General features: G+C 40.6%; 1 protein-coding gene across 3 annotated transcripts in view; it reads left to right on the top strand.

Annotated features, from left to right (window-relative positions):
• The window catches only part of gapvd1 (GTPase activating protein and VPS9 domains 1), a 31,962-nt gene that overhangs the window by 255 nt on the left and 17,223 nt on the right, over positions 1-14,484 (top strand). For 2 of the 3 annotated variants that reach the window (XM_086207338.1, XM_086207336.1), the window contains exons 2-10: positions 6,935-7,147; positions 7,662-7,929; positions 8,037-8,609; positions 8,696-8,779; positions 8,897-9,031; positions 10,742-10,934; positions 13,248-13,408; positions 13,693-13,822; positions 14,245-14,370. In XM_086207338.1, the coding sequence (XP_086063464.1) occupies positions 6,963-7,147; positions 7,662-7,929; positions 8,037-8,609; positions 8,696-8,779; positions 8,897-9,031; positions 10,742-10,934; positions 13,248-13,408; positions 13,693-13,822; positions 14,245-14,370 (1,855 nt within the window). In that variant the 5' untranslated portion in view covers positions 6,935-6,962. The remainder of the gene's footprint in view (positions 1-6,934; positions 7,148-7,661; positions 7,930-8,036; positions 8,610-8,695; positions 8,780-8,896; positions 9,032-10,741; positions 10,935-13,247; positions 13,409-13,692; positions 13,823-14,244; positions 14,371-14,484) is intronic. The other variant, XM_086207337.1, reaches the window with a different exon arrangement.

Here is a 14,484-nt window from a genome sequence, read left to right as displayed (position 1 = left end):
GTCGTTAGCTTACCGTATTTGACTAGCTGAGGTTAGCAGCAGACCCTAACTTGGTAAACGTTGGCTGGCTAATGTGTAGTTTGCCAGTTCACCAGTTTATTGTCAGTGGTCCTCCTCCAAATACCCAGGCATGTACTCAAAAGTACAATTTCACCTCAACACTATCGAGTCCTTGCTTCTGTAAGTTTCCCTCGTATGTTTTAGCAGATCTAACGTGAGTTTCTTGGATTACAATGTAATCGTACGTCTGGTGGATATCCCAGCTAAGGTTAACCGAGCAACCAGTAGCTGACAATAACCAACCCTAATCTAGTTAAGGCAAGTCAGTTAGTCCTGGGTTGTATGCGTCCGAACCATAACAGCCGTAAATTAGCCAGCACAAACTCAACATGGAAACCTCACTTCAACTGCACATAGAAACGCTTCAGTTCTGCTGTTGGATGTGCCCCCATGCAGCAATAGAAGCCGTAAAAGGCTTGTTAACATCTGTTTAAGTTCACCGAATCGTACAAACGCCTCATTTGCAAGGTTTCGTGACGTTAACTGGAATCATAATAGACAGAATGTTAAAGCAGTGTTTTTCGTTGCTCATTCTCCACAGCGTAGAAGGAAACCCCTGCCTCCGATGGCTAACAGTGCACGAATATTGAAAGTGTATTTATTCAGTAAAAATGCTAAACAACTTTAGCCCACCATTTTTTAAAATGTCTCTCTTTTATTCATTGTATTTAGAATGCTTTGCCTTTTTATTTGGGGTGAATGATATTGGATTTTTGCTAATATCCAGTATGCTTATGCTTTACTAATGAAGTGGCTGAAAGGCCAGATTTATCAATGAGGAAAGCATGTGTATAAATACATGTGTTTATGGAAAATACCATAAATTAAATATTTCCCACTTTGTTTCCATACAAAGAACAAGTGACTTTGGGCTGATATTAGACTCATCAGACTGATGCTGGTATCGCCGATGTTTGTTCAAATTAAGTAATATTGAACTTTTAGGATGAATGACCTTGTAACCTTAACAGTAAATTTGTGTTTGAGACACCAAACTCTGGAGCTTGGTGTCATGTCAATCAGCTGAGATTGAGGTTTAGCCAACACCACTTCCCTACTTTGTGTGTGGTGTCGTGCTTGGAAATGGTGTTGACTTCATGGTTTGGGAGTTGAATAACTTTAAACAGGTTCTGCTCTTGCGTCTGGATTTTGAATATTTAGCCATTTCTGTTAATACAGTGTTCCCTTGTACATTGCTCCCTTCCTGTTGTAGAGCCGTCGCTGAATGCAGATTCGTCTCAGGTTTCTGGAGGGGTTTGATTGTAGCGATGGGGGGATTGCAGACAATTTGATGTAACTTGACTAAAACTAGACTGTTATCAGGAGAGGCCAGCAGCAAATGCAACAAGAAATTACACCCTAATGTGGCAGAGGACTCTGTGAAAATGTACCTTGATAAACAAGATTGATTTTCAGTCTATTGCTAAATATTGATCATTTTTAATTATCTACATGGAGAACAAATGTTGAATTTAATCACTTGATTTACTAATCAGACTTTTATAAGCTGTCATACAAGTGAAGTGACCTGCTCTTTTTAATCAGTTGCCATCGTCTGTACTAATTTTATCACTACACAATGTTCCTGTTGGCCTGTCGCATGCTGATGATGGAAGTCAACAACACACCTGTTAATGAATGGCTGTCTTTGTGTCGCATGTAGCGAACTCCATAGTTAACAACTATTGTGTGTGTAACCTTTTGTGTGTCATGGAAGGAACAGTCTTGGGTTTTGTATGTGCAACATAAGATATTTGTGATGTCATTTGATGGAAGTTTGAATTTTTTTCTTCTTACCTCACAATTAATAATCACACACACACACACACACACACACACACACACACACACACACACACACACACACACACACACGGTGTATTTTTTTCTACTGATTGAATGACTAAAGATACAATAGATGCAACATCTGAATATTGATCAATATTGCAATCCCACAGCTTAGGTGTGCCTTTGTTTTGAAAATCCCGCATCACATCCTCTTTACCTTTTTACCCCTTCTGCAGCTGTGCTGTTAGCTTTTTTAAAAGATTGTTTTTAAAGAAGGATTAGTTTTCATTTGATTTTATGTTCATGATTTCATTGTCATGTTTTAAGACGTCCGAAATTGATAATGGAAATGTCACTGACTTTTTGATATGCTACAGATATTGCATCATTTTTCAGGAGACTTGATTTGACACCCTAACACACACATTCACAATTTGTGATTCATGAATCACATTTACTTTTATGTTGTGATCTTTAGTGACGAAATTCTTAAATGAGCCAGTCAAAACAATTGAATGGACAGACTGAACACTGTTTGATTGAAGAATGCACCTCCCAAATACTCTGACCAGAAGCCAAATGTCAGCTTTTGCTAAAAAATGGTAATACAGGAACACATTCATCAGTACTCTGAACTTAGAAAGATTCTGTACCCAGCCCTTGTGGTGTAAATAGTCAAATACTAGTATCTTATGAGGTTCAAATGTTACTGCTCCCGGCTCGTAGCCAATCCGCTCACTGTATGATTTTGAAAAGCTGAGAAGTGGGTAAGGTGCTCAGAAGATTAGGAGGAGGAGGAGTGAGTGCAGGGGAATATGGGTGTGCATGCTAATTGACATGATCTGGCCTGGGAACCATGCAGAGCCACAAATAATTACTTCCAAAGTGGAGGACTTTTCCCCTTCACAATCCCAGAAAGGAACTCAATTTGAGCCTTTTGGCCTCAGCTCCAGCAGTGTGCGATTCCCACTCAATTTGCAACATATTGGTTTTGCAGAAATCTCAACAGTCAGTTTGACATGGGAGGTGGGTGTACACAAAACAACTGAGTGACCTCGCCAAAGCCAGAGTCACAGCCCCTGGCTCCCGCTATCTCTCATGTGAGAGGTGTTGAGGGTCTTGGTACAGAATGTAAACTTGAGCATTGAAGCAGTGTGACTGAGTGGTAACATGGCATTAGTTACCAGCCTGATCTTTTCAAAGGCCTGCACCTTGCTTGGATAAACTGTCTACTCCTGTGAATGTTGTTGTGTGAAATTGATGATGATGAACATTCTTTTTTCCAATCTAAAAGTCATGACGTGGCAAAGTTCTATCTGTTGTTGTCTCCGTATCAGCCTTGCCTTGCAGGCTTGCGGCTTATTTAAAAGAGTAGGTGGCATTTTGAAAGACTTTCAGCTCATTAAAGGAGGGTTTTACAAGTACTTTTTCCAAATATTAACATCAGGATTGATGTGTCTCATCCCAGTAGAGTCATATTGTTCCATGTACAGCTTAGAACATGTTTACTATGCTGTACCGTTTTAATGTACAATATTAGGCTGCTGAGTCGTGTAAGAAATTGTCAGAGGAGGAAGTGAGAAGAGGATGTCTTGGCTTACTTACAACTGTGTTTTTTGTTTTTTTTGTGAGGGCTTATGTGGTAGGAGGAGTGGACCATGTTCCAAACCCTTTTCCCAGTGCTGTTTATGTACGGTATTGCTGATAGAATAGTTTTTGACAACCTTTCAACTCTTTCATTTGATAACTGACATGGTTGGATTTGCCTCAGCCTTCTCCTTGGCTGTCATGACTGTGGTGCTCATACAAGCGTGTGGATGCTGTCATCGATCCTCCGGCCTCTCATCTGAACTCTATTCAGTGGCTGTCCTGCTCCAGCTCTGATCATTCTCACACAGCTCAGGAGGCTGCCTTGTGTTACAACCTCACTTTTTGGTTTCTCTTCTGCTTTAGCGTTCCTCAGTACTCTTCAGGTAATTCAGAGCAGCTGATTGTATTGAGCCGGCGGGCAAAGAAAGCCATGACAAATGGCAGTTCACCCCCCCTCCTCGCCACTTAATAGCCATGCTGCTTTTTCACTTCCGTCAAAGAATGTGAGGAATTCACTATAGTGTGCATGGGGAAGTGCATCATGAGCACCACTCAGCCAGTTACCTGTCTGTTATTTCAAAAGTTGAATAAAAACAAATGGAACGACTAAAAAACCCCCCCCCCAAAACCCTCGTGATTTAAATATATTTAACTTAATTTACAGTCAATTAAAATGAATAAAATTGATAGCACTGTAACTGCAACAATAGGGGAAGAGTAGATTTAAACATACGGGGGGAAACCCACTATATGGCTTGGCACCCGCTCAGAGAGATGAAATGTGGAGAAATTGTTGTATAAATAAGTGTTTAGCTGTGTTCATAGTTATTATTCCTGGATATGATATGTTCCTGTGTTTTTTGTGGTGGTTCAGAAATATTAGTGTCTGTATTAGTACTGAAGCAGAGGAACACATGACATGGTTCAGCTAGAGATGTTTTAAATGCGGTTGTAAGAATAAAACTTGTCATACATGTTTTCAGGTATTTGATTTGTGTGTTAGTCGGGTTATAAAAAGGCTTCTCCAAGAGTAGTGAGCCTTTAAATAAACTGGGTTACCCTGGATACTGTAGGAGGCTCAAAGGTGACAAACACACTGCTGCCTACTAGAGTATCAGTTCCTCTTTATTTCATAAATTACAGTATTACTGTAACACAAGAACAGTGCGCTATGGGCTGCTAAATGCCACGAATGCTGTGAATTACAGTTTGCCAGTCCTGCTTGTTTCAATATTTCAGCTCTTACAGTCCAGCAGATTCAGATCTAAAACTCAACAGTAAAAGAAAAACAATATCTTACACGTTTGAGAGACTTTAGTGTGACAAAAATATGAATGAGCAGCTCTCTTCTTCTCCGTGTTGTATCACCCAGCGAACGTAGGAGAGGATTCTGCACAGGTGCATTTAGATTTTCTCCTTCAGTCAAACTTTTTTCCTCACTCACTCACTCACTCACTCACTCACTCCTTCAGCAACTACTGCTGTAGTAGGGACATGCTGTCTCTGGTGTCAAGCCAAAAAACTGTGAATAATTCATAAGGCCAAATATATAGTCTACGAGTTAGGCGTAGGCAACTGGATTTCTCTTGGTGTAGAAGACGTTTCACCTCTTATCCAAGGGGCTTCTTCAGTTCTGTATTAGGACTGAAGTCTGAGGCTACCATGACCTGGAAGACTGAGAACCTTCACCGACATACTACCAAATATATACTTTCTATATTTGTCCTTTGGCAGTGCTGTGACACCACACTATTGTTCATAAGTTTGATTACCAAACGGTGTATTCATTAATGACATTTTTTTTCTTATATTTTAATTTGTTGGAACAAAAAAAAGCGCTTTGCAATGAAATGCAGGTCAAAAAAATGTATCTTACGAGACTAGAGCTGCTTCGGTAATCAACGAGCAATCAACCTTTTTAATTATATAAAATGAAATTATTAAGCAAAACAAGCCCAATTAATATTTTGAAGAGTACTCCATGTTTGTTTCAGAAATTACTGTTTATTTACTGTAATAAAATGCCTTAGTATTTTTTTTTATGCAACCAAGTAGGCTCACGAAACCGTTCATTTATTATATCACAATCGCAAAAAAAGTCTATCAGATACATCGTATCGTATTTTCCGATACGCTGCAATATTTTTAAAAGTTGTTTTTACATTTTAAAAAAAAACCAATGTCTGTAATGATTTAAAAATGCTGTAATAAAGTGTGTCCAGCAGTGTTCTCCAGGTCTTCTGACCTGTACCTTCTGACTCTGTGCCTTAACATACATAGTCATATCAGTGCAAGATTGGTGAACACAGAAAGGGACTATTTTCTGTCCTGCAAAAATTCAGTTTATCGGCAGCACATATCAGCAAACTGCGATTTTCTCAGCTCTAAAATCAGTATCAGGCTGAAAAATCCTATCTTGGTGGGGCCCTTATTGTTTAGCAACGTAGTGGCAAGTATATTGCTTGGGAACCTGTTAAGCTGTTTGAACAAGCGTTTTTTGAGTGCGATTTAAGCAGCCATCGTATCGGCACGTTCAGTAATGTGAGATGAGTTTTCACTGTTAGTTCTTGGTTTGCCATGGGAATTCATTGTAGAGCCTATCATTATGTGTGTAAATCTGCATAACCAATTGAATTTGTTAGGCATATCAAGTCTCATGATGTGGTTGTCTTCTAGCTTGCGAGCAGTGACATTGCCTTGTAGTCATTCTCGCTTGAAGGCAGTTTTCACCAGTCGAGGCTCATTCCCCTCCCAAAGCACTCCCTTCACAGTTAAATCTGTGTTTGCTATGTTAGCAGCCAGACACAAAGAGACTTTTGTGCGAAGGATTCCCCAAGAAATCGTTCAGATTTCATGCACTTAGCTCGGGTTGTATGCCTTGGCCATGTATATCATGAAGAGGGAGAGTGATTTGCATATTCTGTCATGTAGTGTCTTCTGAAGCTGTGACAATGTGCGCTTTCGCTTCTGTCTTTGGGCCAATGTGTGAGGCCTACTGACTGCTAATGGGTCACTTCCTGCCCTTGTATCATGTAGTGCCTGGAGAACTGAGTCATATTGGCTCAGTTCTTCATTAGTACTTTGCCTTGTTCTTTGTAATTTTATCAACATTTTTTTAACACATTTTCAAGTCCTCTGACGGAACGGGAAGGAAAATTTGCTGCTACCACTTTGATCTCAACTTTGTAATAAAATGTAAGGCATGTCTTTAAAAATTTTTTTAAGATTAAAAAGAAGCAAATGGAAAAAGTAGAGAGAAGCCTCTGTGTAACAAAACTATGAATCAGTGAATCATATACAGTTTAAAAAGAACTACCTCAGGAACACATTTGAATTTTAAGTATTTATGTATTTTTTTTGCCCTGTTTCATATTTAATGTGTGGTTTATTGCAGCCTCATCATACAACTTAATGCCAACAATAATAATTCTGAGTTGTTCAGTCTGTTTTCCTCCTATTTATCTCAGTTATGGTTTGTTCTTTCCTTTGTGCCCAGTTACCAATCTCTGTGTGAGCTGGTGAAGATGGTGAAGCCAGACATCCATACTCTGGCCCACCACCTGAAGCAAGAGCGGCTGTATGTAGCATCAGAGAGGCAGCTGATCCAGAGGCTCAACGGTGATGTGCTGAAGACAGCTGAGCGCCTCTACCGTGCTGCCTGGATTGCCAAGCAGCAGCGGATCAACCTCGATCGTCTCATTCTCACTAGGTCAGAAATACCTGCAGGGTCTTAAAACGTTAAAAGGAACTGTTTAACCGACTAGGTAATGCGTTGCTTTTTTCCTTTTTACTTACTTTCTGAGTGTGCGATGTCAGCACATTTTAAGGACAGGGCCAGATACAGGATTTGGTTAGAATAGCAGGCAGAAACATTTAGTCTATCCCACTGCAGGACTTGCTGCAGAGTTCAGATTTTTGGCCTGTATCTATCCGACTGTTTACATCTGCTCCGAAAACTGTCCTATATTTGATACCTGGGTTAACACTTAAGACTTGAAACACCAAGTGTTCTTTCACTCCTAAGCCCAGGAGCACCAATACAAGCTGACGTTGGATCCTACATTGTGGTGGTTTTGCACAGCATACAGAGCCAAAGCAGCCCTCGACCGATCACATGATGTGAAATGGCTTAATAACACGCCTGAAAGTGAATATGAGTCAGTCAGAACTAGGTTGGACAACATGTTGTGTCACTTTTTTTTTTTCTTGTGTTTGTTTTGCAGTGCGGAAGCCTCTCCAGCTGAGTGCTGCCAACATGCCAAGATGCTGGAAGACACACAGTTTGTTGATGGCTACAAAACCCTGGGCTTCCATGAGACAATCTATGGTGAGTTCTTGGCGCGGTTGAGGGAGAACCCCAGGCTGGTGGCATCCTGCCTAGTGGCAGGAGAGAGACTGAACCAAGAGCACACTCAGGGGGTCATCCATACCGTCTTCACCTCTCTTTATGGCAACTGTATCATGCAGGAGGATGAGAGCTACCTGCTACAGGTTTGTCCCTGCTTGACTTTTTTACACATTTAAAAAAATTTGTGTAAACATCCAAGTAAGACGAAATTGATTTGCCCAATAAATCTTGTTTCTTTACAACTGCGCAGGTGTTACGTTACCTGATAGAGTTTGAGCTGAAGGAGAGTGACAACCCTCGCCGCCTATTACGACGGGGAACCTGTGCCTTCAGCATACTTTTCAAGCTCTTCTCTGAGGGGCTGTACTCTGCCAAACTCTTCCTCACTGCCACCCTCCATGAACCCATTATGCAGCTGCTGGTGGAGGATGAAGACCACCTGGAGACAGACCCAGCCAAAGTGACAGAGCGCCTTACTCCAGCCCAACAGGAGCGCTTTGGAGAGAAGGGCTCAGAGGGCTACAAGCAAAGGGTGCAGGCAGCTGTGGAGGCCAATGAGGCCAAGTTGGTTGCGCTGGTCAACAAGTTTATTGGTTACTTGAAGCAGAACACCTACTGCTTTCCCCACAGCCTGCGCTGGATTGTGTCCCAGATGTACAAGACATTGTCATGTATGGAGCGTCTGGAGGTGGGGGAGGTGCGGACCATGTGCACCGACCTATTACTGACCTGCTTCATCTGTCCGGCTATTGTCAACCCAGAACAGTATGGTATCATCTCTGATGCCCCCATCAATGAAGTGGCCCGCTTCAACCTAATGCAGGTAAGTGGCCCTGGGAAAAATCTTTTCAAACATATACATATGGGTCTAATTGTACTAAAGATTTTAATTGCATATTTGTTAAACAGGTGGGCCAGCTTTTGCAGCAGTTGGCCATGGCTGACGATGATGCAGACCCGAGGCGGAAAAGCTGTTTGTCCAAATTTGATAAGGTAAGTGATGCAGGTTGCAACTGTGCTGTGTGAGACTGGTGTAATGTGTTTCTTTTTATGAAAGATTAAGCAAGTTATATTTTTGTACAACATAACATTATTGATCTGTTTCTCCAGAGCTGTGTAGCTGCCTTTCTAGATGTGGTGATTGGAGGAAGAGCGGTTGAGACCCCGCCCATGTCTACAATGAACCTTCTAGAGGGCTTAAGCAGGACTGCAGTCTATATTACTCATAATCAGCTGCTGGCACTGGTGAGTTCCTTTACAACTTAGGCCCAATTTGTCAGTCGCAAATTATTCCACCCTGGAACAATACATATTTCATTATAAACCCTGCAAGGTTGGTGCTCTCTACAGAGGTCTGAAATGTTTTTTGAGCGTCTTGCTGCATAAATTTGCATATTACCTTGAAACCTCTGAAAGTATACACATCTGTACATTGATGGACTAAATCACCCCCTGTGTAGATCTGTGTTTGTCACACTATTTCACTTGATCAGTCTTCAAACTGCAGTTATGTTGGATACATGTTGTGTTACTGTATGTATTTCATGTCAGGTCAAGCAGAATTCAGGGCTCCAGATAAACTTTTTGCCTCTAGCTGCACTGGTGGATACGAAAGACTTTCGATGCACCATCAGCTGTAAATCTTCATGCAGACGACATCAGTTGTGCTATACTGTTGTGCTGACTCCACTGTTTTAGTTTATTGTTGAACTAAGAAGCACAAAGGAACATAGTAATCAACTTAAAGCATTTGTTTTTCTTTTTCTTCTGCTTTGTCTAAGCCTACGTGCCTGCCTGGTCCTACATAGCATGGTTCCACACTGATCTCATACATGAAGTATAAGTGGCGTCAGTTGAACTGATAGATAACTGAAATTCTTGGATACACAATGGTGACATATAATAAATGGTGGGCATATTAGTAGGTCACTCTAGTGTGCCTAGTTGTATTATATGGTCATGAAATGGCTGCTTGATATTTCTTGAGTGGTTTCATTTTGAGCCCTTGAATTGTTCATGGTACGACTGGGAGATATGGCCTGAAAGTAAAATTTCCTGCCTCGGAAAACAAAACAAAACAAAAAAAAATCTGGTCATATGATTTTTGATTAGCCTGCCACAGCGGAAAAAAACTCTCCCAGCATGAAAAGCATAAAAAAACGAGTGTGTCGAGCAAACATAATAGGGTCTTCGCCCCTAATAAACTATTACAAACCAAGGTGGCAGAAGACAATGACACGACCCTTAAAATAGATAACTGGCAACACTTTACAGTAAGTCTCTCCTTTATAATGGATGGATAAATTGTCTTAAGTGCATTATTAATTGCATTGCTAAGACTTTTTGAACCATTAATTTAAAGTTGTAAATGACTTACAACCCAATTTCCCATACATCGATGAGGGGTCACTGTTTGGCAAGATGAAGGCATGCCGTACTTTTTCATTTTTTTCCATCTCGGTAGCAAGATCTGATAGCCTATATAACCTAGGTGGATAGTAATGCTGTAGTATAACATACCTTCATCTTACATAATAATAATACAAGGAGACTTATTGTATAGTGGTATCAAATTATTGCCTGAACTAGCAGTTTCTCATTTGGTGCTGCTCCAACCAGATGAAAATACGTTTGTTTCTGCAGCAAAGAAATGGTTGCACCTTTGTTGGAGGATGCATAACTAACGATAAATAATAATAATGATAATAAATAAAAATTACAAAAGTAGAAGCGTTAAAGTACCTCTTAGACATGATACATGCTTATTTCTGAAGTTCATCAGTGAAAGTTTAGTGTAATGTTTGATCAGTAGCATGTCCGTGATGAAACTGGTCTTAAATTTACAATACAACCTTGTTTCTTCTCTGAATATTTGTTACAGCCAACTCAATGGCGTTCTTTGTCATTCAGATCTACAAATAGAAGAGTGAATGTTATTTTCTTTAACTTGCATAGGTGGACTTTGTGCGTAGTGTGACAGCGGGAGACCATCTTCGGGAGGAAGAGCACATGGCCCTGGAAACCCTCTTGGCTAATGTGCCCCAATCGCGAACTGTGAAGAGCAACAGTCTGGAACTAACCCCTTCCAACACCCCCCAGCTCTCCCCTGCTACCACTCCCGCCAACAAGAAGAATAGACTCCCCATAGGTAACACAGCCTCTGACTGTTCCACTTCCTGTCACTTTGGTCCTCAAAATTGATTTATTGACATGCTCAATGTGATGCAACCTCTTGTAAAGTCATCTTGTCCAGATCCAAAGGCCATTTTGCTTTACTGGAATGTCCCAATTTGAGCACAGAACCAGAGGATGAAATTGTAACATTTTGCCTAATGAGAAGCAAAATAAACAAGCTGAGTGGTGATGGCTAGTCAAAGGCCTGCGTTTTTATAGGAAGCTAATGAGCTTCTTCTCAGCTTGTTATGGAGATAATTAGCATGGCCTGGATTGAGGCTCAATTACAGAAATGACAACCAATTAAATTACCAAATATAAATGAACTCATTTTAATTGGAATGGATGGAAAAGATGCATAGACCACCTTCATTAGCATTTTCAAGACAAATGATTCTGCAGCAACTCCCTCTTAATTAGAAATGATCCACTTGTGCTTGCTTCTCTGAAATATGACATTCATACATGAAAGCGTGATGCAAAAGTTGATACTTGAAATACTAAATTCTGAGATACACTCTCTGTACTTTGTCCTTCTCCTTCCTTCCTGCTGCCAATGAATGATCAGGACAACACTTAGCTGCTATAACATCCTGGGACCCCACAGCTACCACTCTGTCTGCTCACATTCCTTTAGTAACCCCTTTTGGTGGGTCGTTGTCTGTTGTCTTAGAACTGAAAGATCTGTTGTTTCACCCAACTGCTGTTAGAGCATCAGTGCATGAAGCAAGCAGCACAGTAGTCTCCCCACCTAGCCACTGACACCTCACACTGCTCTCGTACACATGCTTTGACCATGCTTGCTTTGCCCTGCACACAGTGCTTTGGTTCATTATTAGGGCTAAGATATTCCACTCATTTTGTTTTTGCTTCTTCATTCTGCAGAATATTGCTTTTCATTCCTGGATAGAGTAAAGAAAAATGTGTCACCCACCTTACCTCCTTCTGGTCTGTGCAAGAGTTAAAATAACGGTTAGATTAAGGCGACACTCCTGAAGTTATCTACACCACCTAATGATATTGGCTCTACAATGGTGTGATTGTGTTCTTGATAGCACGTATGACATTCTCTCATCTCTGAGACACCAAGGGCAGAAGTAATTACATTGATTTTGAGAGATATTATTGGTTCTCCAAAGTAATGCGCCGAATGTGAAATTCTGGGCTATGCAGTTGTAGAGAATAAGAATTTGGCTGATAGCCGTGGGATTTTTCTGATGCTTTTGTTGATCTTTATTCCCCCAAAGTGACTATTTTAAAGCTTTTTTTGCCCTGTATCACAACATCTCTGAGCACAAAATCAATCCTACATATTCCTCAAATGATATTTAGTATCTTTCACATCAGCACATAAACATTGACCACTGACATCTGTGAATGCCATCTCACTCAACCTGTACCAATTTATGGCTGATGTATTGGTGCATCCCTAATTCCTTATTTGGTTATTTTTCTGGTAGCTCAGAAATTCTCAACTGAGTTCTTGTCCTCTTGTAAAGTGTCACATAACCAGCATCCCTTTTCAAGATTTACAAAGGGGCTCCTGCTGGTTTTGTACTTAAATCCAGACAAAGATAAAAAAAATTCCCCTTGAAGAAAAGTTACACAACCCAGAATGAGTGTAATGTGTTTGCATGTCTTGAATGTATGTAAATATTTAGGCCATTTTTGAAGTAGTCAATATTAGACATCCAAACCAATCCAGAATCTCAGTCTACTTGTGCAGTTATTTTACCTCTTTTTTTATTATAATTTTGGGCCTGTATCAAATGGATAAAGAAAAAATTAATCTGTTGCAAAATAACCACATAAATCCATAGAGCTGTAATATGTAATACTTGCCTTTTTTTGTGGTTTGAATGTCAGGTGATTGCTAAGCTGTCAGGGCTGCCTTTTTAATCCCATAAACAATGTAGAAGCGCATCAGTTGGTATTTCCTCTGAATAACACATTCCGATGTTGCTCATTCTGAATGAGACAATTTAATTTTGCTGACAGAAATGAACTTCAATCAAATTACTCCTTTTATGCATTCCGTTTATGACTGTTGGGCTAATCATGTCATTTAAATAGTCCGGCTGATCAGTGTTTTTTTTCATTTGAATAAAGACTTGGACACATAAACTGTCACTGTTAATAATCTTTTGTGCTAAACAGTGATTTTATTCCTCAATATTTTCTCCTAAATTCAACAAAAGATGTTAGGGTTTACAACAGAAATAACAATTGTTGTTTTCATATATTCCTAAATAACAATCCCCTTATTAATTCTCTGCAATCCACCAAGCAGCAGCTGCTCGCAGTCGCAGCCGTACCAACATAGCCCAGGAGGGGGAGGCAGAGGCTAGCTCCCAAGAGTCTCTGCAGGAGCTGGTGCCAGAGGAAGTGCTGGTGATATCTCTAGGAACTGGTCCTCAAACTGTCCCTGGAATGATGTCAGAGAATGAGGTAATGTGACTTGAATTAATGTCCTCATTTGCAGGAGAGCTGATGTAATAAATTGAATGTCATATTTTTTCCTGTCACCGAAGGAGGGTATGATTTCTGCGAGCTTGTGTCATGCATTTTAGTGCTTTGTCTGTGGTTGTTATGTGCAAGTGATAAGAACCCTTTTATGCCACGGAAGACTAACTCCCTGTTCTAGATCAAACCCTCAAAATGAATATGTGACATTTTTGTCATGCAGGCACTTGTTTACTGTCAGTACTCTTCCCCTTTCTTCTACACTTCAGGTTTTGAACCTGCAGATGCCTGATGGCGCCCAGGGGGACGGCCATGCAGATGACACTAAACTCCATGGCAAACCAGACAAAACTCTGCGCTTCTCCCTCTGCAGCGACAACTTGGAAGGAATCTCAGAGGGTCAGTCCGCTGTCTTCACATGCATGAAGCAAAAAATGATGATGCTAGAGGGACTCTCGGAGAGCGCAGACCTCTCCTAAAGCCAAAAGCTCCCCCTTTTATGACACGCAGTCACCCTTCCCTGAAAATAAATTTTGGTTTACTGGATCTTAACTCTTACTAGGTATTGTCCTATACATTAAATATTGTGTAAATATATTTTTTTCCCTCTCAACAAGGTTTCCCAAGAAATTAATAAAAAGGTCAAAATTGTACATTCACATATATACTTCCACCATCCCTGAAAATCAACTTGTAAGCAGGATTATGCAAAATGTGGCTGAAGTCATAACCATCTATCTGCAGGTTGTTCTAAAATATGTTGACATAAGCAAAGCAAGCTGTTATTTTGTCTTTTTCATCACCTATATCTGATCGGGCAGGTCCATCTAATCGCTCTAACTCTGTGTCATCTCTGGACCTGGAGGGAGAGTCTGTTTCGGAGCTGGGAGCCGGACCATCGGGGAGCAATGGGGTGGAGGCTCTGCAGCTTTTGGAACATGAGCAGGGTATGTGCTAAGAGTGTGGTGGTAAAAAGCAGTGATCTGTATGGTTTTGCCTCCTATTCAAGGGAGGAGGGAGGTGTTGGCTTTTTCAAAAACCTGTGTTGCGACAATAAAGGC

Source organism: Aulostomus chinensis, chromosome 6 (genome assembly GCF_037954235.1).
Source record: "Aulostomus chinensis isolate RoL2024-O1b breed Wild chromosome 6, RoL_Achi_v1.0, whole genome shotgun sequence".
Classification (NCBI taxonomy): Eukaryota; Metazoa; Chordata; class Actinopteri; order Syngnathiformes; family Aulostomidae; genus Aulostomus; species Aulostomus chinensis.
Note: the sequence above shows the minus strand (reverse complement) of the source record. Positions and strands in the feature narration are given on the sequence as shown.